The 22,579-nt window shown below is 40.6% G+C and overlaps 1 protein-coding gene across 1 annotated transcript; it reads left to right on the top strand.

The window, feature by feature from the left end:
• The first annotated feature begins 9,899 nt into the window (after positions 1–9,899).
• LOC148002468 (endogenous retrovirus group K member 5 Gag polyprotein-like) lies at positions 9,900–10,742 on the top strand. Its single transcript, XM_087577184.1, has one exon. It carries the CDS (start codon positions 9,900–9,902, stop codon positions 10,740–10,742), a length of 843 nt encoding a protein of 280 aa, XP_087433310.1.
• Positions 10,743–22,579: the final 11,837 nt, after the last annotated feature.

Raw genomic sequence — 22,579 nt, 5'->3', positions numbered from 1 at the left:
TGGCTAATGGTTTATCTATCTTGTTGATTTTCTCAAAGAACCAACTTCTGCTTCTGTTGATTCTTTCTATGGTCCTTTTTGTTTCTACTTGGTTGATTTCAGCTCTGAGTTTGATTATTTCTTGCCTTCTACTCCTCCTGGGTGTATTTGCTTCTTTTTGTTCTAGAGCTTTTAGGTGTGCTGTCAAGCTGCTGACATATGCTCTTTCCTGTTTCTTTCTGCGGGCACTCAGCGCTATGAGTTTTCCTCTTAGCACAGCTTTCATTGTGTCCCATAAGTTTGGGTATGTTGTACCTTCATTTTCATTAAATTCTAAAAAGTTTTTAATTTCTTTCTTTATTTCTTCCTTGACCAGGTTATCATTGAGTAGACCATTGTTCAATTTCCACGTATATGTGGGCATTCTTCCCTTATTGTTATTGAAGACCAGTTTTAGGCCGTGGTGGTCCGATAGCACGCATGGGATTATTTCTATCTTTCTGTACCTGTTGAGGCCCGTTTTTTGAGCAATTATATGGTCAATTTTGGAGAATGTACCATGAGGAGCTGAGAAGAAGGTATATCCTTTTGCTTTAGGATAGAATGTTCTATAAGTATCTGTTAAGTCCATTTGGCTCATGACTTCTCTTAGTCTGTCTACGTCTCTGTTTAATTTCTGTTTCCATGATCTGTCCATTGATGAGAGTGGGGTGTTGAAATCTCCCACTATTATTGTGTGAGGTGCAATGTGTGCTTTGAGCTTTAGTAAGGTTTCTTTTACGTATGTAGGTGCCCTTGTATTTGGGGCATAGATATTTAGGATTGAGAGTTCATCTTGGTGGATTTTTCCTTTGATGAATATGAAGTGTCCTTCCTTATCTTTTTGATGTCTTTTCGTTGAAAATTGATTTTATTTGATATTAGAATGGCTACTCCTGCTTGCTTCTTCTGACCATTTGCTTGGAAAGTTGTTTTCCAGCCTTTCACTCTGAGGTAGTGTCTGTCTTTGTCTCTGAGGTGTGTTTCCGATAGGCAGAAGAATGCAGGTTCCTCGTTGCGTATCCAGTTTGTTAATCTATTTCTTTTTATTGGGGAATTGAGGCCATTAGTGTTGAGAGATATTAAGCAATAATGATTATTGCTTCCCGTAATATTCATATTTGGATGTGAGGTTATGTTTGTGTGCTTTCATTCTCTTTGTTTTGTTGCCAAGACGATTAGTTTCTTGCTTCTTCTAGGGTATAGCTTGCCTCCTTATGTTGGGCTTTACCATTTATTATCCTTTGTAGTGCTGGATTTGTAGAAAGATATTGTATAAATTTGGTTTTGTCATGGAATATCTTGGTTTCTCCATCTATGTTAATTGAGAGTTTTGCAGGATACAGTAACCTGGGCTGACATTTGTGTTCTCTTAGGGTCTGTATGACATCAGTCCAGGATCTTCTAGCCTTCATAGTTTCTGGCGAGAAGTCTGGTGTGATTCTGATAGGTCTGCCTTTATATGTTACTTGACCTTTTTCCCTTACTGCTTTTTATATTCTTTCTTTATTTTGTGCGTTTGGTGTTTTGACAATTATGTGACGGGAGGTGTTTCTTTTCTGGTCCAATCTATTTGGAGTTCTGTAGGCTTCTTGTATGCCTATGGGTATCTCTTTTTTTAGGTTAGGGAACTTTTCTTCTGTGATTTTGTTGAAGATATTTACTGGTCCTTTGAGCTGGGAGTCTTCACTCTCTTCTATACCTATTATCCTTAGGTTTGATCTTCTCATTGAGTCCTGGATTTCCTGTATGTTTTGGACCAGTAGCTTTTTCTGCTTTACATTATCTTTGACAGTTGAGTCAATGATTTCTATGGAATCTTCTGCTCCTGAGATTCTCTCTTCCATCTCTTGTATTCTGTTGGTGAAGCTTGTATCTACAGCTCCTTGTCTCTTCTTTTGGTTTTCTATATGCAGGGTTGTTTCCATGTGTTCTTTCTTGATTGCTTCTATTTCCATTTTTAATTCCTTCAACTGTTTGATTGTGTTTTCCTGGAATTCTTTCAGGGATTTTTGCGTTTCTTTCAGGGATTTTTGCGATTCCTCTCTGTAGGCTTCTACTTGTTTATTAATGTTTTCCTGTGTTTCCCTAAGGGAGTTCTTCACGTCTTTCTTGAAGTCCTCCAGCATCATGATCAAATATGATTTTGAAACTAGATCTTGCTTTTCTGGTGTGTTTGGATATTCCATGTTTGTTTTGGTGGGAGAATTGGGCTCCGATGACGCCATGTAGTCTTGGTTTCTGTTGCTTGGGTTCCTGCGCTTGCCTCTTGCCATCAGATTATCTAGTGTTTCTTTGTTCTGCTATTTCTGACAGTGGCTAGACTGTCCTATAAGCCTGTGTGTCAGGAGTGCTGTAGACCTGTTTTCCTCTCTTTCAGTCAGTTATGGGGACAGAGTGTTCTGCTTTCGGGCGTGTAGTTTTTCCTCTCTACAGGTCTTCAGCTGTTCCTGTGGGCCTGTGTCTTGAGTTCACCAGGCAGCTTTCTTGCAGCAGAAAATTTGGTCTTACCTGTGGTCCCGAGGCTCAAGTTCGCTCGTGGGGTGCTGCCCACGGGCTCTCTGCAGTGGCAGCAACCAGGAAGATATGCGCCGCCCTTTCCGGGAGCTTCTGTGCACTAGGGTTCCAGATGGCCTTTGGTGTTTTCCTCTGGCGTCTGAGATGTATGTAGAGAGAGCAGTCTCTTCTGGTTTCCCAGGCTTGTCTGCCTCTCTGAAGGTTTAGCTCTCCCTCCCACGGGATTTGGGTGCAGAGAACTGTTTATCCGGTCTGTTTCCTTCAGGTTCCGGTGGTGTCTCAGGCAGGGGTCCTGCCGCTCCTGGGCCCTCCCCCACGGGAGCCCAGAGGCCTTATACAGTTTCCTCTTGGGCCAGGGATGTGGGCAGGGGTGGGCAGTGTTGGTGGTCTCTTCCGCTCTGCAGCCTCAGGAGTGCCCACCTGACCAGGCGGTGAGGTCTCTTTCCCACGGGGTCTGGGAGCAGAGAGCTGCTGCGGTTCGGGATCCGCGGGTGTGGGACTTCCGGTCGGTAGTCCACATTCTGAGAGCCGCAAGTGTCCATTTTAGTTGACTCTGTTGGTTATCTGGTGAGTTCTTATCCCCTTCAAGGTCTGCAATCCTTCCTCCTATTTTTCCATGAGCCCCCAAGCTCCATCCACTGTTTGAGTGTGGGGGTCTGCATTTGTTTGAGTCAGTGCCTGTGTGGAGACTCTCAGAGCACAACATGCAACTGTCTGCAAGCATAACAGAATCATTAATAGTGTTAAGGATAGGTTTCAAGTTGGGCTGGTTATTGGTTGACAACTCTCTCGGTCTCTGCTCCAGCTCCTGTGCCTGCATTTCCTGTAGACAGAATACATTTTTGGATGAAAGTGTTGTGGGTAGGTTGGTGTCTTTATAGTTCTACTGAGGTTTCTGCCTCTTCACAGGTTCCTGCTCCTCCACAGAAGGTAGCCTCCTTAGGTTCCATGTCCCCAGTGTATTCATAACTAAGATTACTCCCAATGATTCTTAAGTGCTTCCCTTATCCCAGGATTCTGTCTCATCCTGGAGATGATCACTACATCTACATCTCTGTTGGTTGCAGATTTCCATTCACTTTTATGGCCATTTAGCCATCTCTCCTGCCCTTCCCAAAACCTGATCCTGAACACTGCATTCCCCTCTCCATCCCCATCTCTACCTGCTTCCTCCTACATTTGCCTCTCGTGACTATTTCATTCCCTTTTGTAACAGATGAGAAGCTCTCAAAGAAATGTTCAAAGTCTTTTGTCATCAGGGAAATGCAAATCAAAACAACTCCAAGATTCCATCTCACACACATCAGAATGACTAAGATCAAAAAAACTCAAGTGATAGCACATGCTGGAGAGGATGTGGAGCAAGGGAGCCCTCCCCCCTTGTTGGTGGGAGTGCAAATTTGCACAAGTTTTTTGGAAATCAATCAATTTGGGGTTTTCTCAGAAAACAGGGAATAGCTCTACTTCAAGACCCACTTCTGTGCGTACACACAAACATGCGCCAACATCCCACAAAGATATGTGTATATCTTTGTTCATAGCAGCTTTATTTGTGATAACCAGAAACTCAATTGCAGAATAGATAAATGTGGTACACCTACACAAAGGAATACTATTCAGCTATTAAAAAACAAGACATTATGAACCGTGCTGGCAAATGGATCCAGCTTGAGAATATCAACCTGAGTGAGGTAACCCAGTCCCAAAAGGGCATGCACGATATGCACTTACCTATAAGTGCATTAAATACGGGTACCATACTCCACAGACACAAAGAAGTTAAACAAGAAGGAAGGTCCAAGCAAGGAAGCATGAATCATACAGATTTTTAACTTATTGTTCTCTGTACAATCCCATGCTGACCTTAAACTAATGAAATCCCTCTTGACTCAGTTAAATACTGAGATTACAGGTGTGCAACATAACAATAAACCTGAGGCAAGCCCTTTTCATTTATTATTCATTTCTCAAAACTTTGCATTTTTCTGCTATCTTACTGCATACCTTTTATATTTTTATTTGAAATTTTTCTGATGATTTATGTTTAAATAGTATTGAAGTACTTTGTAAGTCATCAGGTAATGTAGAAAAGAGAACATAAAGGAATGTAAGATGTGTATATTGGTATGTTTGAAGAGATGAAATAAAAGGCTAGGGAATGATGTATACATATAATGTTAAAATTTTAAACTCATGAAAATCTTAAAAATTACTCGAGTCATCTACATCTAGAGTCTTGCAATTAGTATTTTATTAAATTGTATTCTAACTGTGATATCAGGATTCCTTGCTTCTGTAAATTAAACATTAGCAAAAATGTTGATTTTAAGGTTCTGTACGTTGGTGGAACCAATGCTATACTTTGTGGAACACCAGGAGACAGAGCAGACAGCCATGAAGGGCCTTGGTTGTGGGTTGAATGCATTAGTATGATAATACCAAAGCACCCACTGCCTTAATGTGTCAAATTTACCTACTCACTGAGGGCAGCACAGATAATGATGAAACCTGATGCCTTTGATTAAGCATTTAATCATGATTTCCCCCCCCCCCACTTATTTCTTGTACAGGAATATAGACTCTAAAATGAAGAAGAAAAAGACAAGTTTACTAAGTGGCACTGGTTCTGAATTACAGAGTCAATTAGATCTGTCCATCAAAAGTATACCTAGTTCAAACCATGGATTAAGTAAATTCTATCTTTTAAGCTAAGAATAAGACTATTATTAGTGCTGTGAAAAAACCCATCTCTGAAAAGAAAATGCATTGCTCTCCTACATCTAGGAAATTTAAGCTGAAGTATATCTGAAATATCTCAATACAAAAATCACAATCAAAATGTATATTAAGATTGGCAATACACAAATTGGAAAAGGATCTTACCAACCCTAAATCCAATAAGGGTTAATATCCAAAATATACAAAGAACTCAAGAACTTAGACTCCAGAGTACCTAATAACCCTATTAAAAATGGGCACAGAGATAAACAGAATTCTCAACTGAGAAATTTCAAATGACTAAGAAGCACCTAAAGAAATGTTCAACATCCTTAGTCATCTGGGAAATGCAAACCAAAACAACCCTGAGATTCTACCCCCGCACCAGTCAGAAAGGCTAAGACAAAAAATTCAGGAGACAACAGATGCTGGCATGGATGTGGAGAAAGAGGAACACTCCTCCATTGTTGGTGGGATTGCAAGCTGATACAACCACTCTGGAAATCAGTCTGGAGGTTCCTCAGAAAACTAGACATAGTTCTACCTGAGTAGCCAGCTATACCACTCCTAGACATATACCCAGATGATGCACCAACATATAATAAGGACATATGCTGCACTATGTTCATATCAGCCTTATTTATTATAGTCAGAAGTTGGAAACAACCCAGATGTCCTTCAACAGAAAATGTGGTATATTTACAGTATGGTGTAATACTCAGCTATTAAAACAATGATTTCATTGAAATTCTTAGACAAATAGATAGAACTTGAAAATATCATCCTAAATGAGGTAGCCCAGTCACAAAAGAAGATACATGATATACACTCAGTGATTAAGTGGATATTAGCCAAACAGAAACTCAGAATACCCACAATACAACTCATAGACCATATGAAGAAGAAGAAAGAAGAAAGAAGATTACACGAAGTGTGGGTGCTATAGTACTAATTAGTAGGGTGAAGAGAGGGAAAGAAGGATCACTGGAAAGTAGAGGAAGAGAGGGATCTGGGAGGGAGAAAAGAGGGGAGGGAAAAGGGGGGATATGGGAAGAGATGGGGGAGAAATACAGAGGGGTCAGCAACTTGAAAGGACACGTGTAGCATTTGGGGAGGGTTAACTGGTGGTAGCCACTAGAAATTCCCAGATGCCAAGGACCCAAGAGGTTCCCAAGACTCAACAGGAAGGACTTTAGACAAAATAACCAACCAAAAGGAGATAGAACCTGTAGAGACCATATCCAGTGGATAGGCACAGTCTTCAGTTGAGGGATGGGCCACCCACCCACCTCAAAAATATTAATCCAGAATTCCTCCTGTCAAAAGGAAATGCAGAGACAAAAAAATGGAGCAGAATCTGAAGGACAGGCCATCCAGAGACGGCCCCACCTAGGGATCTAACCCTTTTGCTGACACTAAATCTAGACACTATTGCTGATGTTAAGAAGTACTTACTGACAGGAGCCTAATATAGCTGTCCCCTGAGAGGCTTGGCCAGAGCTGGACCAATACAGATGCAGATGTATACAGCCAAATATTGGACTGAGCATGGGGACCACAATGGGGAAGTTAGGGCAAGGACTATAGGAACTGAAGAGTTTCACAACCTCAGAAGAACAACAACAATATCAACCAACGAGACCCCTGCCCCAAGCTCCCAGGGACCAAAACACCAACCAAAGAGTACACAGGGTATACCCACAGCTCCAGCTGAATATATAGCAAATGATTGCGTTATCTGGCATCACTGAGAGAGGAGCTCTATGGTCCTGTGGAAGCTTGATGACCCAGGATAGGAGAACCCTAGGTAGCTGAGAAAGCAGTGTGTTGGTAGGTGGGGGAGCACCCTATAGAAACAGAGGGAGGGAGGAGGAGATAGAGGGCTTGTAGAGGGCAAATTGGGAAGGGGGAAAATGTAAATAAATAAAATATAAAATAAATTAGCATAACATCTCAAGCTTACAAAATAAAATACATTTCGAATTTCTAGAGTACTATATAATGTAAAATGTCTCCTGATAAATGAAATTAGGAAGAGTATTATACATTTATATTATTTTATAATATTTAATATGTTTATAAAGGTTATTATCATGCAAATAACCATCCTCTCAATTAAAAACTAGTGAGCATTCATTATTAAAGCATAAGATTAGATGCACATACTTTTTTATTGAAGTATGTGAGGAAGACTAAATCTAGACTTAGTTTAATATAAATGAGTTTTGAAACAATTACATATTTAAAATCAAGAAGATGACATCCTGTAGGATATATAAACTATTGATGTACACTGATGTCTAATGAGTACATATACTTCTGTTTAAAATGGCACCTTCATTGTGCTCCAGAGATGCTTTTTATAACATAAAGTAGAAAGCAACATAATCTGTTAAAAACTGTAAAATATCCTATAAGCACCAGAAAAATAGTAGTGCATATATTCATAACTTCTCTATTACTATAAAATGACAAGATGACCCAGGTCACTTATAAAAGAAAATATTTAATTTGAGGCTTGGCGCTTCAGAGCGTAGAAGAATCCATTAATCCATAAGTCTGTAGCTATGGCTGAGAGTTTTCATATTGAGACAACACCCAAAAAGTAGAGAAAGGTTAAGTAGGAGCTGCATAGGGTTTTTACATTTCAAAGACCACCCCAAGTGACACACCCACCGCAACAAAACCACACTTCCCAATCCTTCCCAATCAGTTCTACCAACTATAGAATGAGTAAAATTCATATATATTCCACCAACTGTAGAAAGAATATATACATATACACATACACAGGCTTGCACATTCGCACCACACCCACACACATTCATGTACATATACATCATCATATTCATATACACATACACAATACATTATATATCATGTACACATACACATACACGTATACATATACATGAGCATAGGGGAGCCATTCTCATTCAACCTACCATGGTGCTAGTTTTAAGGCCTTGAAAATGTATAGGGACTACAGAGTCAGCAGGATAGAAGCAGATTGAAGGCATGTTTAAGAAATATCCAAGAGATTTGTGACCAATTCATTGTATACATTTCTAGTTTGTCAGCACCTCCGAAGACATGAAATAATTGTCAACATTGAAATAACATTTAAAATGATGGACCTCTGAGTAAGAACCAAGGGTTATCCCCACAGATGAATGTTCTTTTATTTTCATTAAGTGTAGGAAGCTGCGAGGTCCCATGCCCTGGGGATGGCGCCGGTTTCTGCCATCCGCTCCTTGAGAAAAACAAGTCCGGTTTCAGCCATCCATTCATTGAGAAAAACAAGTCTGGTTTCCGTCTTCCACTCATTGAGAAAAACAAGTCCTTGAGAAAAACAAGTCCTTATTTGGCTGTTCCTGCTTGGCCTGGTCGCTTCTGCATAGTACAACCTATCCGCTGTCCCCACGTGGCTTGCTAGGATTGGCTAGTGCTAGCTATTTAAGTGTGGTGCAGGGATTTCCCAGGGTCAGAAGATTGTATCAAGGTTCCTGAGTAAAACTGCTTGAAGAAGATCTTCGCTGGTCGTGTCTTCCTTGCCGGTCGAGGTTGGGCGCAACAAGTGGTGGCCTGTACAGGGATCTGGAGATCAGAACTTCTCGCAGTCAGGGCAGCGCTGGAAAAGTTTCCAAGGTAAGGTGGGATGATGAGGACTGCAGGAAATTAGAGGCTATAAAGTTTCAGGGTAGTGAGCAAGAAAGTTCGCAGTAGTAGCGAACCGAAGGTAAAGTTCGAGGTAATAGCGAACAGAAGGTAAAAGCAGGCAGCCTTGTAGTTGATGGACTTTTTCATCCTCCTTATTTTGTGACTGCTTCCAAACCTCTTTTTTCATTTAGGAATCATTTTTGCCTATTGCTGTGATGGGAAATTCACAATCCCACCCAATTTTTCTGGCTCTTCAGGAGCTGTTTGAATCAAGAAAGTTGAAGATGAAAAGGAGCACCATAGAGAGGTTTCTGAGTGAATGTAAAGCCATTGCACCCTGGTTCACAGTCTCGGGTAATCTTTCTGTTGCTTGTTGGGACAAGCTAGGTGAAGACTTAGACCTTGCATGGTCCCAAGGAACCTTAAAACCAGGAGTTCGCCAAGTTTGGTGTCTAATGAGTAGTTGCTTGGAGGACCAGAGGTGCTGTCAGGAAGCGTTAGAAAAGGGACGTGTGGCTCTTGAAATGCTCCAGGAAGAAAGATCAGAAAAGCAAGGAAGTACGAAAGAAACAGATACGGAAAGATACGATACAGACAGAGAGACGGAGGGGACAGATAATGAGGATGAGTTACAGGAATTAATAGGACAAGTGAAAAGACAGACTTTAAAGCCAAAGCATAGGGAATGGGGAAGTAAGTGTGAAATGGAGGGTGAACCCCCTGGATGACACCCATCTGCTTCTCCTTCATTTAATCCTGTAGAAGGGGGAAGTAGAAGCCAGGGGCATACTTTCTGCCCAGAAGTGTGGAAGGCAGTCTGCACAGAACTACATCTGGCCTATCCTGTTTATGTGGATGCTAATCAACAAAGGTATCATGAGCCTTTAGACTTTAAGGTGATCAAGTCCCTGGTGGAATCAGTTAGGACATATGGTATTACGGCCTCATTTACCATAGCTCAGGTTGAGGCCTTACACAGATTTTGCATGACTCCTAGTGATTGGACTAACCTTGCTCGGGCCTGTCTTAGTCCGGGACAGTATTTGGACTGGAAAGCTTTTCTTATTGAGTTTGTCAATGAACAGCCTGCCACTAACTTGGCAGTGGGGAGAGGCCAGGCTGCCTGGGATAGAGATATGCTGCTGGGTCAGGGACGCTTTGTCAATGCTCAGACAGGGTATCCAGGACAGGCTTACCAGCAGATTAATGAAGTTGCAACAAAGGCATGGAAATCCTTACCTAATAAGGGAGAAGTGAGTGGAAACCTCACCAAGATCCTTCAAGGACCTATGGAGCCATTCTCTGACTTTGTAGCCCGATTAGTGGAAGCAGCGGGGAGAGTCTTTGGAGACCCCGATACTTCTATGCCCCTGATTAAACAGTTGGTCTATGAACAGTGCACAAAGGAATGTCGAGCCGCTATCACTCCTTATAAGAACAAGGGACTTGAGGCTTTGATGAAGGTCTGTAGAGAAATAGGGGGACCTTTGACTAATGCTGGACTTGCGGCTGCAGTTCTGCAGATGACGCAGAGAAAAGGAGGAAGCTCAGGAGCGTGTTTTAAGTGTGGTAAACAGGGTCACCTAAAAAGGCAATGTCCAGAAAGGAGAAGTCTAGTCAGTACAGGAAGTGGCCAACGCCCAAGGCAACCAGGGTTGTTCCCCAAGTGCAAAAAGGGGAACCATTGGGCTAATGAGTGCCACTCGGTAAAAGACATCAGTGGGCAGCCTCTTAGCTTGGGTTTTGGTGGAGCATGTCCAAAAATGGACAGCGGGGCCCACGACCCCAGGGCCCACAAATATATGGGGCAGTTGAGAATCAGGATGTAGAACAGAGAGATGGCCGTCCCTTCACCATCTGAGGGGCCAAGGAGAGACACTAAGGGCTCTGCAGGACTGGACCCCTGCTCCACCGCCAGACTCGTACTAACTCCTCGGATGGGGGTCCAGTTGATAGAAACTGATTTTAAAGGACCTCTTGAGCCTGGCACAGTAGGGTTACTTATAGGGAGATCATCTACAGCTTTAAAAGGACTGCATGTCCATCCAGGAGTTATTGACCCAGATTATACTGGGGTAGTCAAGATCATGGTAGAATCACCAAAAGGGATTACTGCCATTTCCCCTGGGGACAGAATAGCCCAACTATTAACTTTTACCTAGCCTTCATGAAAGGTTTGCAGCCCAGTCTAGAGAGAGGGGAAAGAAGGGTTTCAGTTCCACAGGCTCCGACCTTACATTTTTAGCCTTGGGTTTAGACCAACGCCCAGTAATGGAGCTAAGGGTAGATGGTAAAAGGATCCTAGGACTGTTGGATACAGGGGCCGATAGAAGTATAATAGCTCAGAAAGATTGGCCCTCTGGATGGCCAGTACAGGCCTCATCTCAAACATTGCAAGGTCTCGGTTATGCAAGAGCTCCTGATATGAGTGCAAGACAACTGAGTTGGAGAGATCAGGAAGGGCATTCAGGAGTTATGCAACCTTATGTGTTGGATCTACCCATTTCCCTTTGGGGGAGAGATTTGCTGAAAGACATGGGTTTCAAATTGACCAATGAATATTCTGATACTTCACAAAAGATTATGAAAAATATGGGTTATTTTCCCGGTAAAGGAATAGGGAAGTACCTGCAGGGTAGGATTAGCCCTATAAGTGCCCAACAGAGAGAAAGGAATCAGAACTTGGATTTTTCCTAGGGGCCGCTGAGGAAGGCATTCCCATTACCTGGAAGACAGAGGAGCCGGTGTGGATTCCTCAGTGGCCACTTTCCTCTGAGAAGCTTGCCACAGTTAAAGCTCTGGTAGATGAACAGCTGGCTCTGAAGCATATAAAACCATCAGTGTCACCTTGGAATACCCCAATATTTGTGCTAAAAAGAAGTCAGGGAAATGGAGACTGTTGCATGATTTATGAGCTATTAATCAGCAGATGCAAATCATGGGCCCAGTGCAATGCGGGCTTCCTCTTTTATCCTCTCTGCCAGCCTATTGGCCTGTTGTAGTGATTGATATAAAAGACTGCTTTTTTTCCATACCTCTTTGTCCAAGGGATAGTGAAAGATTTGCTTTTACTGTTCCATTATGCAATCATGAAGGACCTGATCAAAGATATGAATGGGTGGTTTTACCACAGGGTATGGCCAATAGCCCTACTATGTGTCAACTTTTTGTGGGCAACGCCATCGCCCCATTAAGACAGAAGTTTCCTACACTGAGATGCGTCCATTTTATGGATGATATCCTTTTAACTGCGAAGAATGAAGAGATTTTAGGTTTAGCATATGGAAATTTAGTTGAATTGCTAGAAGGTAAAGGATTGATTATTGCCCCTGAAAAGGGACAAAAGGGCAATCTTGTAAATTATATAGGAGCAAAAGTAAGCCCTTATATCATTAACCCCCAAAAGGTTGAATTGAGGAAAGATAATCTTAAGACTCTTAATGATTTTCAAAAATTATTGGGAGATATTAATTGGGTCAGATGTTATTTAAAATTACCAAATTATGAATTAAAACCATTGTATAATACCTTAGTTGGGAATTCAGCCTTGGATTCTCCTAGACAATTGACTGATGAAGCAAGGGAAGCTTTAAAGAAGGTTGAAAAAGGATTACAAGGCACAATGTTACATCTATGGGAGGAGGGTGTAGACATTGTGCTATGCATTCTAGCCACCTACATGCAGCCCACAGGATTGTTGTGGCAAGATGGCCTCTGCTTTGGGTTTATCCCAGAGCTTCTCCAGCTAGATCAATAGAGTTATTATCCTACAGCAGTCGCACGATTAGCCCTGAATGGGATCCAACAAAGCATACAATATTTTGGTGTTTCCCCAACCTCGATCATAGTGCCCTATACAGGTCAGCAGATGAAGATCTTGTGTGGCACTGTGGATGATTGGGCTAGATTACACTGTGGATTCCACGGAGAGATAGATAATCATTATCCAAAACACCCTTTGCTATCCTTCTTTAAGGAACATCCCGTGATCTTTCCTAAGGTTACCTCCAGTGTTCCTAAACAGGGGGCGCCAAATATTTTTACAGATGGATCCAAAAATGGCTGTGGAGCCTATATGATTGACTATCAAGAGCCAATTTTGTGTCAATAGCAACCCGGCTCTACACAAGTAATTGAACTCAAGATTGTGCTAGAAGTGTTTAAAAATTGTTCTTTTGCCTTTAATTTGCTCTCTGATTCATCATATGTTGTTAATGCAGTTAAGATATTAGAAGTAGCTGGCCCTATTAAAATTTGCAGCACGGTATGCCAGCTGCTGAGGGAACTTCAGGAATTGATCTGGGAAAGAGGTCACAAGTTTTTTGTCCAACCTATTAGAGCTCATACAGGTTTGCCTGGTCCTGTCAGTGAGGGAAATGATCTTGTGGATAGATGTACCCAAATGGAGTTTATCTTCTTAAGCTCATCATTGGATCAAGCCCGACAGTTTCATCAACAATTTCATGAGCCTACTAAAACCTTACAGCAGAAGTTTCATCTGTCTCAAGCAGATGCTCGACAGATAGTTTTAGGATGTCAACAGTGTATCACTTCTCACCATCCCCCTAGTGTAGGGGTTAATCCTAGGGACCTCCTACCCCTAAAGATTTGGCAAATGGATGTAACTCACATATCTGGATTTGGGACTCTAAAATACATTCATGTTTCTGTGGATACCTGCTCAGGTGTCATTCATGCTACCCCTATGAGTGGAGAAAAGGCACGCAATGTTATTGGACACTGCCTAGAAGCCTGGGCTGCTTGGGGAAAGCCTCAATACTTAAAAACTGATAATGGCCCAGCATACACTGCCCAATCTTTCAAATCCTTTTGTAAACAGATGGATGTACAGTTGAGCCATTGCCTGCCTTATAATCCCCAAGGACAAGGTATTGTTGAATGAGCTCATCGTACATTAAAGGAATGCCTAATTAAACAAAAGGGGGGGATAGGCCATGGTATAACCCCCAAGGAACAGATATCCTTGGCCCTTTTTACTCTTAATTTTTTAATTTTGGATGATGATGGCCTTTCTGCCGCTGACTGACATCAATGTCGGGCGGGCACATTGAAAGGTTATGTGAAATGGAAAAATGTGATCACTGGCTTATGGCATGGGCCAGATCCCATTCTGGCGTGGGCAAGAGGGTCTGTTTGTGTGTATGCTCAGGACCGGCAAGATCCGTTGTGGGTCCCTGAAAGATTGACCAGGAGGTGCAGCAAGAATGAAGAACCTGCTGTTGATGACACTTCTCAGTGTGACCCAAGTGCTGGTCCAAACGGAGCCTCGGTGGGGGATACTATCGGTGTTCCCAAGACCCATGATGATATGTCGTGACCGTTAAGCCCACTCCTTTAATTTGTCTAAACAGTTGTTAAGTTATCTTTTGGGTAATTGGACTGGAGAATTAGATTTTTTAATGGATCAGCTACGTGTAGCCATCGTGACCATGAATTCCACACGTGCGGATGCTGGACTGGCTACGGGATTGTCATCTTGGATTGCTGCTGCTGTGAATCATCTGAGGGAGTGGGCGGGTATGGGAGCCCTAGCTGGACTCTTGCTGCTGGTCTCCCTAGTGAGTCTGTGGTGTTTGTGCAGGATGAGGTTCGTACAGAGGCGGCATGCGGCCATGGTCGTGCAGGCATTTGCAGTCATTGAGGCAGGACAGTCTCCCCAGGCGTGGCTAAAAGTCATATAAGATATATAGCCACCCTTACTCTACTGGGCCACTGTTTCCCCTGGCATATTCCATTGTCCCTGAGTATATCGAGTGACCCTACTCAGTGACGGGCAACTTCCCTTCTCACCTAAGACATGGAGCCTTGAGGACGACAAGGTAATCCTATGACGGGTACACGAAGGAACGATCCTAAGATGGGGGGGGGGGTGCCGCTCTCAGTATATGCCAGTGTCATCTGGGTGCCAATAAAACAAAAAGGGGGAACTGTAGGAAGCTACGAGGTCCCGCGCCCCGGGATGGTGCTGGTTTCCGCCTTCCGCTCATTGAGAAAAACAAGTCTGGTTTCCGTCTTCCACTCATTGAGAAAAACAAGTCCTTGAGAAAACAAGTCCTTATTTGGCTGTTCCTGCTTGGCCTGGTAGCTTCCGCATAGTACAACCTATCCGCTGTCCCCACATGGCTTGCTAGAATTGGCTAGTGCTAGCTATTTAAGTGTGGTGCAGGGATTTCCCGGGGTCAGAAGATTGTATCAAGGTTCCTGAGTAAAACTGCTTGAAGAAGATCTTCGCTGGTCATGTCTTCCTTGCCGGTCGAGGTTGGGCATGACAATTAAGTAAGAAATTTAATTTACATCCCTGTTTGCAGCTTCCCCTCCCTGCTCTTATCTCCATCTCTCCCACTGGCTCTTCTTCCAGCCAACCCTCTCTTTTTCCTCAGGTGAGAGGCAGACTCCGGTGGATATCAACCCTCCTTGACATAGCAAGTTGCAGTAGGACTAGGTGTATCTTCTATTGAGACAAACAAGGCAACCCAGTAGAGGTAAGGGATCCAATCACAAGTAAGAGTCAGAGACAGCCTCCATTCCCAGTGGTTGTTTTCCCAAATTTTACTTTTTATTTAAGTGGAAGACAAGAGGATTATACAAATTCCATAATAGGGGTATTTTTAGGAAGCCTAATTACAGTTGTTTGTTTGCATTATTAAAATTCCTAAATCTCCCTCATTCTGGATTTGAATCATGACCTGAATGCATGTGGCCTTAAGATTTTCTGGAAATAAAGGCAAGATATATTTTGATTTGGAGGGTCCTCTTTTGCAAATGTAACTTTTCAACTGTTATGCTTGGAGAAGGTTTAAAAGAGGGTAATGGTCATATCTCTACCATGGGCCATACATGAAAACTAATGTGCACACATGTGTAGGGGGCCTATGTCCATTCCATGCTAGCTCTCTGGTTGGCAGTTCAGTCTCATTGAGCTGCTATGGGCCCAGATTAATTAATTGTGTAGGCACCAGTGAGAATGGCTAAGATCAAAAACTCAAGTAGCAGCAAATGCTGCTGAGGATGTGGAGAAAGAGGAACACTCCTCCATTGTTGGTGGGATTGCAGACTGGTACAACCATTCTGGAAATCAGTCTGGAGGTTCCTCAGAAAATTGGACATTGAACTACCTGAGGACCCAGCTATACCTCTCTTGGGCACATACCCAAAAGATGCCCCAACATATAACAAAGACACATGCTCCACTATGTTCATAGCAGCCTTATTTATAATAGCCAGAAGCTGGAAAAAAACCAGATGCCCTTCAACAGGGGAATGGATACAGAAAATGTGGTACATCTACACAATGGAATATTACTCAGCTATCAAAAACAATGACTTTGTGAAATTCGTAGGCAAATGGATGGAACTGGAAAATATCATCCTGAGTGAGGTAACCCAATCACAGAAAAACACACATGGTATGCACTCATTGATAAGTGGTTATTAGCCCAAATGCTTGAATTACTCTAGATGCACAGAACACATGAAACTCAAGAAGGATGACCGAAATGGGAATGCTTCACTCCTTCTTTAAAAGGGGAACAAGAATACCCTTGGCAGGGAATAGGGAGGCAAAGTTTAGAACAGAAGCAGAAGGAACACCCATTCAGAGCCTGCCTCACATGTGGCCCATACATATACAGCCACCAAATTAGATAAGATGGATGAAGCAAAGAAGTGCAGGCTGACAGGAACCAGATGTAGATCTCTCCTGAGAGACACATCCAGAATACAGCAAATACATAGGCGAATGCCACCAGGAAACCACTGAACTGAGAGCAGGACCCCCGTTGAAGGAATCAGAGAAAGGACTGGAAGAGCTTGAAGGGGCTCGAGACCCCTTATGAACAACAATGCCAAGCAACCAGAGCTTCCAGGGACTAAGCCACTACCCAAAGAATATACATGGACTGACCCTGGACTCTGACCTCATAGATAGCAATGAATAGCCTAGTAAGGGCACCAGTGGAAGGGGAAGCCTTTGGTCCTGTCAAGACTGAACACCTAGTGAGCGTGATTGTGGCAGGGAGGATGGGTAATGGGGGGAGGATGGGCAAGCTCATATAGAAGGGGAGAGGGAGGGGTTAGGGGTATGTTGGCTGGGAAACCAGGAAGGGGAATAACAATAGAAATGTAAATAAGAAATACTCAAGTTAATAAAGATAAAAAAATTAATTGTGTAGGTTTTCTTGTGTTGTCCTTGATCTCTCCAGCCTTCAATCCTTCCTCCTCATCTTCAAAAGGATTCTTTGAGCTCCACCTAATGTTTGGCTGTAGGTTTCTTCATATATTTGCATAAGGTGCAAGGAAAATCCTCTCAGATGACAATTATGCTGACTACTGTCTGTAAGTATAGCAGAGTATAAGTAATACTTTTAGGGATTGCTTCTCTCGTGGCATGAGTATGAAGTTGGGCCAGTTGTTGTTTGGCCATTCCTTCAATATCTGTGCCCTCTTTACCCTTGAACATCTTTTCGGTAGCAAAAGGTTTGAGTCTACAGCTTTGTGTCTGGTTTGTTGTCCGGTTGTAGAAGGTGGCTATTTCAGGTTCCAGATCCTCCATTGCTAGGAGTCTTAGCTAGACCACCCTCATAGTAAAAGCTACTGTTAACTCTCCATATCTAACCAAGTGCATACCATGTCTTTTTGCTGAATTTCATGTGATTTTGATAAGAATTGAATTCTGTAAGAAGAAAACTGTTGGACCTCATGGAGCTCCCCCTTAGTTCCAACATTCCAGAATCAGAGGCTGGCAGATATATGTGAGTTTGCCAGTCTGGCCTCCCAGAGTTATAGTGAGTCTTTGTCTCAACTAATTAATTACTTAATTAAATAAGAAGGAATGAAGAAAAAAGAGAAGTTTTACTCTAGCAAATATTTTTGTGTAATTTTCATTTTACCATTCACCTAATAATCTTCAACTAAGCAAAAATAGTTGGGTGAATACATTCAGTCAAATTGCATTGTTCTTTACTATTTTTACAAGTAGAGTCTACAGCATAAAATATTGCTTGAAAATAAGACCTGAGAATGATTTGCATATTATGCATTGAATTTTAGTAATTTTGTATCATTATTGAAGATTTAATTATATGTTCTCAATATATTTCCTTGACAATTAGCCAAGAAATAGAAGATATAATTTGAATAAATACATATTTTACATATAAGTTTCTTTAGGTTTAGAATTAATAGTTTCTTTTCACAAAGATTATTTTTTCATAGAAATAGTACATCAGGAAATTTCATTTTATACTTTTTGGAGCATAGAATTTATGAAATTGCTGATTAGCTTTAGGCTGAACTGTACAGAAAAAGATATGTAATAAGAAAAGGTAATTCAAGAAAAATAGTTTTCTTGGATTTATAGCACAAAATCACATTCTGTAGATTAAATAACTATAATACCTGCAGCAATATTCTATTTCTATATTTTCTAAAACCCAGCTCACTGAAAGGAGAAAATTTTTATTAAAAATTGATGTCTTACTTTAACTACATATTAAGCTGTGTTTGAAGTGACACTCCTTGACACAATTATTTGAGTTGTTACTCAAATTTAAATATTCATATTATTAACTAATTTTATGTATTTTTAATAGAAGGCTACTTGTTAGTAATTTTAACATAGATGTTTTATATTAATCTTAATTGTGGAAGGAAACATTACACGGATAAACAACAAAAATCATACTAATAATTTACTAAACATTTTCTTGCATGAAAACCATTTTTATTTATTAATGTTGTCCTAAAACAGTTTAAAGTTGAGGCAAGAGCTTAACCATGAATCTGAAGATATTATGGACTGCATCTTCAGTACTAGGTGATATAGAAATATATAGGAATATCTTGTCAAAAATCTTTTCATTTTGACAATTTCTATTAATATAGCACATTAATATATAGTTTTAATGTTCTTTTTTTTGAAATTAAAATTATATTTTAGATTTGTCATTAAAGTAGAGAATAAGCCTGTATTCGTTTTTCTTGTGAATTTCTTACCTACAAGTTAAACATATTTTAACATAATTAACAACTTAATTACTAGTGTTTCTGTGTTCGAACATCAAAATATTTGGTTTTTCTTCTTCTTTTTTTTTTTTTTTTCGGAGTTGCGGACCGAACCCAGGGCCTTGCGCTTCCTAGGCAAGGGCTCTACCACTGAGCTAAATCCCCAACCCCGGTTTTTCTTCTTTTGAGACATTTTTCTTTAACAATGAAAAAAGTTTATATTTTATTATTAATTTGTTTATAAATTATTTTTGTGATCATAAGGTAGGCCTAACTAAAAAATTCCTAGATATAATCCTGCATATAAAACTATTATGTTAAATAATGAGTGGTTACTCAATTCTATGGATTATAGTAATTCTGCTCAGTCATGGTCATCTTCCTCTTCTGAAAGTGCCCATTCAGCCCTTTAGAAATCTAATATCCGACAAAATTGACTTTCAACCAAAACTTATCAAAAAAGATGAGAAAAGACACTACATACTCATCAAAGGAAAAATCCACCATGAGGAACTTTCAATTCTGAACATCTATGCCCCAAATGAAAGGGTATCCACATTTGTAAAAGACATTACTGAAGCTTAAAGCACTCACTGAACCTCACACAATAATAGTAAAAGATTTCAGCACCCCACTCTCAGCAATGGCCAGATCATAGAAACAGAAACTAAACAGAGACACAGAAACTAAACGAAGTTATGAACCAAATGGATTTAACATATATCTATAGAACATTCTTTCCTAAAACAAAAGAATATACCTTCTTCTCAGTACTGCATGGGACCTTCTCAAAAATTGACCATATACTCATACACAAAACAAACCTCTACAAGAACACTGAATTAATACTATGTATTTTATAGGACCACCATGGTCTAAGGCTGGTCTTCAAAAGCAACAAAAACAACAGAAAACCCTCCTACATGTAGAAGTTGGCCATCTATCTTCTAAATGATAATTTGGTTAGAAAAGAAATAAAGAAATTAAAGATATTTTAGAATTCAGTGAAAATGAAGGTACAACATATTCAAACTTATGAGGCACAATGAAAGCAGTACTAAAAGGAAAACTTATAGCCCTGAGAGCCTCCATAAGGAAATTGGAGAGAACCTACACTAGCAGCTTAACAGCTCACATGAAAGATCTAGAACAAAAATAAGCAAATACATCCAAGAGGAGTAGACAGCAGGAAGTATTCACACTCAAGACTGAAATCAACCAATTAGAAACAGAAAGAGCTATACAAAGAATCAAAAAAAACAGGAACTGGTTCTTTGAGGAAATCGATAAGATAGATAATCCGATAGTCAGACTAGCCAGAGGACACAGAGACAGTATCCAAATTAACAAAATCAGAACAGAAAGTAAAGACATCCAGAAAATTATCAGATTCTACTACAAAGGTCTATACTCAACAAAATTGGAGAATCTAGAAGAAATAGATGATTTTCTACATAGATCCCAAGGACCAAAGTTAAGTTAGGATCAGATAAACCATAAAACCGGTACTATAAATCCTAGAAAATACAAGCAATCATTAAAAGTCTCCCAACCAAAAAAAAAAAAAAAGTCCCCAAGAACAGATGGGTATAGTGCAGAATTCTATCAGTCCTTCAAAGAAACCTAATATCAATACTTCTCAAACTATTTCATAAAATAGAAACAGAAGAAACACTACCTATTACATTCTAGGAATCCACAGTTACACTGACACCTAAGCCACACAAAGACCCAACAAAGAAAGAGAACTTTGGACCAATTTCCCTCATGAATATTGATACAAAAATACTCAATAAAATTCTTGCAAACCAAATCCAAGACCACATCAAAACAGTCATTCATCATGATCAAGTAGACTTCATCCCAAGGATGCAGGGATGGTTCAATATATGGAATCTGCATATGTAATCCACTATACAAACAAACTCAAAGAAAGAATAAGCACATGATCATCTCATTAGATGCTAAAAAAGCATGTAACAAAATCCAACACCCCTTCATGGTAAAAGTATTGAAGAGTATAAGAACTAAGGTCCATACCTAAATACCATAAAAACAATATAGAATGAGCCAATAACCAACATCAAACAAAATGGAGATAACCTGAAGCAATTCCACTAAAATCAGGGGCAAAACAAGGCTGCCCACTTTCTCCCTATTTATTCAATATAGTACTTGAAGTTCTAGTCAGAGCAATTAGACAACAAAAGGAGATAAAGGGGATAAAAATTACAAAGGAGGAAGTCAAGATATCATTATTTGTAGATGATATGATAGGATAAAAATGTGACCCCCAAAAATCCACTAGAGAACTACTACAGCTGATAAAAAACTTCAGCAAAGTGGCTGGATACAAATTTAACTCAAACAAATCAGTAGTTATTCTCTACCCCAAGGATAAGTGTGCTGAGAACAAAATTAGGGAAACGACAGCCTTTACCACAGTCATAAATAATATAAAATATCTTGGTATGTGGCTACCCAAGCAAATGAAGTATCTGTATAAGAAGTACTTCAATTCTGTGAAGAAAGAAATTGAAGAAGACCTCAGAAGATGGAAAGATCTCCCATGTTCAGGGATAGACATGATTAATACCATAAGAATGGTCTTTTTACCAAAAGAAAACTATAGATTCAGTGCAATCTCCATCACAATTCCAACTCAATTCTTCACAGAGGTAGAAAGAGAAATTCTCAAATTTATCCAGAGTAACAAAAAACTCAGTATATCATAAAACATTCTGAACAATAAAAGAACTTCTGGGGGAATAATCATCCCTTACCTGAAGCTATACTATATAGTAATAGTAATCAAAACAGTATGGTATTGGTACAGGCAGTGACAGGTACATCAGTGAAATAGATTTGAAGATCCAGAAATTAATCCATACACCTTTGGTCACTTGATTTTTTTTCTTTTTTCTTTATTTTTTTTCTTTTTTTCGGAGCTGGGGATCGAACCCAGGGCCTTGCGCTTGCTAGGCAAGTGCTCTACCACTGAGCTAAATCCCCAACCCCTGGTCACTTGATCTTTAACATAGGAGTCATAACCATCAGTGGAGAAAAGACAGAATTTTCAACAAATGGTGCTGGTTATATTGGAGGTCAGCATGTAGAAGAATGCAAATTGACTAATTCTCATCTCATTGTACAAAGCTCAAGTTGAAGTGGATCAAGGACCTCCACATAAAACCAGATAAACTCAAACTAATAGAGAAAAAGTGGGGAAGAGCCTCAAACACATTGACACTGGGGAAAATTTCCTGAACAGAACAAAGATGGCTCATGCTCTAAGATCAAAAATCGACAAATGGGACCTCATAAAATTGAAAAGCTTCTGTAAGCAAAGGACAGTGACAACCAGACAAAACGGCAATCCCAGATTGGAAAAATCTTTACCAACCCTACATCTGAGGACTAACAATCAGAATATTCAAATAACTCAGGGAGGGAGAGCTAAACCTACAGAGAGGCAGACACGCCTGTGAAACCAGAAGAGACTGCACTCTGCACACATCTCTGACGCCAGAGGAAAACACCAAACGCCATCTGGAACCCTGGTGCACGGAGGCTCCCGGAAAGGGCAGCGCAGATCTTCCTGGTTGCTGCCACCATGGAGAGCTCGTAGGCATCACCCCATGAG

The sequence above is a fragment of the Rattus norvegicus genome, chromosome 11 (assembly GCF_021556685.1).
Source record: "Rattus norvegicus strain SHRSP/BbbUtx chromosome 11, alternate assembly SHRSP_T2T, whole genome shotgun sequence".
NCBI lineage: Eukaryota > Metazoa > Chordata > Mammalia > Rodentia > Muridae > Rattus > Rattus norvegicus.
The sequence above is the reverse complement of the archived record's forward strand: the minus strand, read 5'-3'. Positions and strand labels throughout refer to the sequence as shown.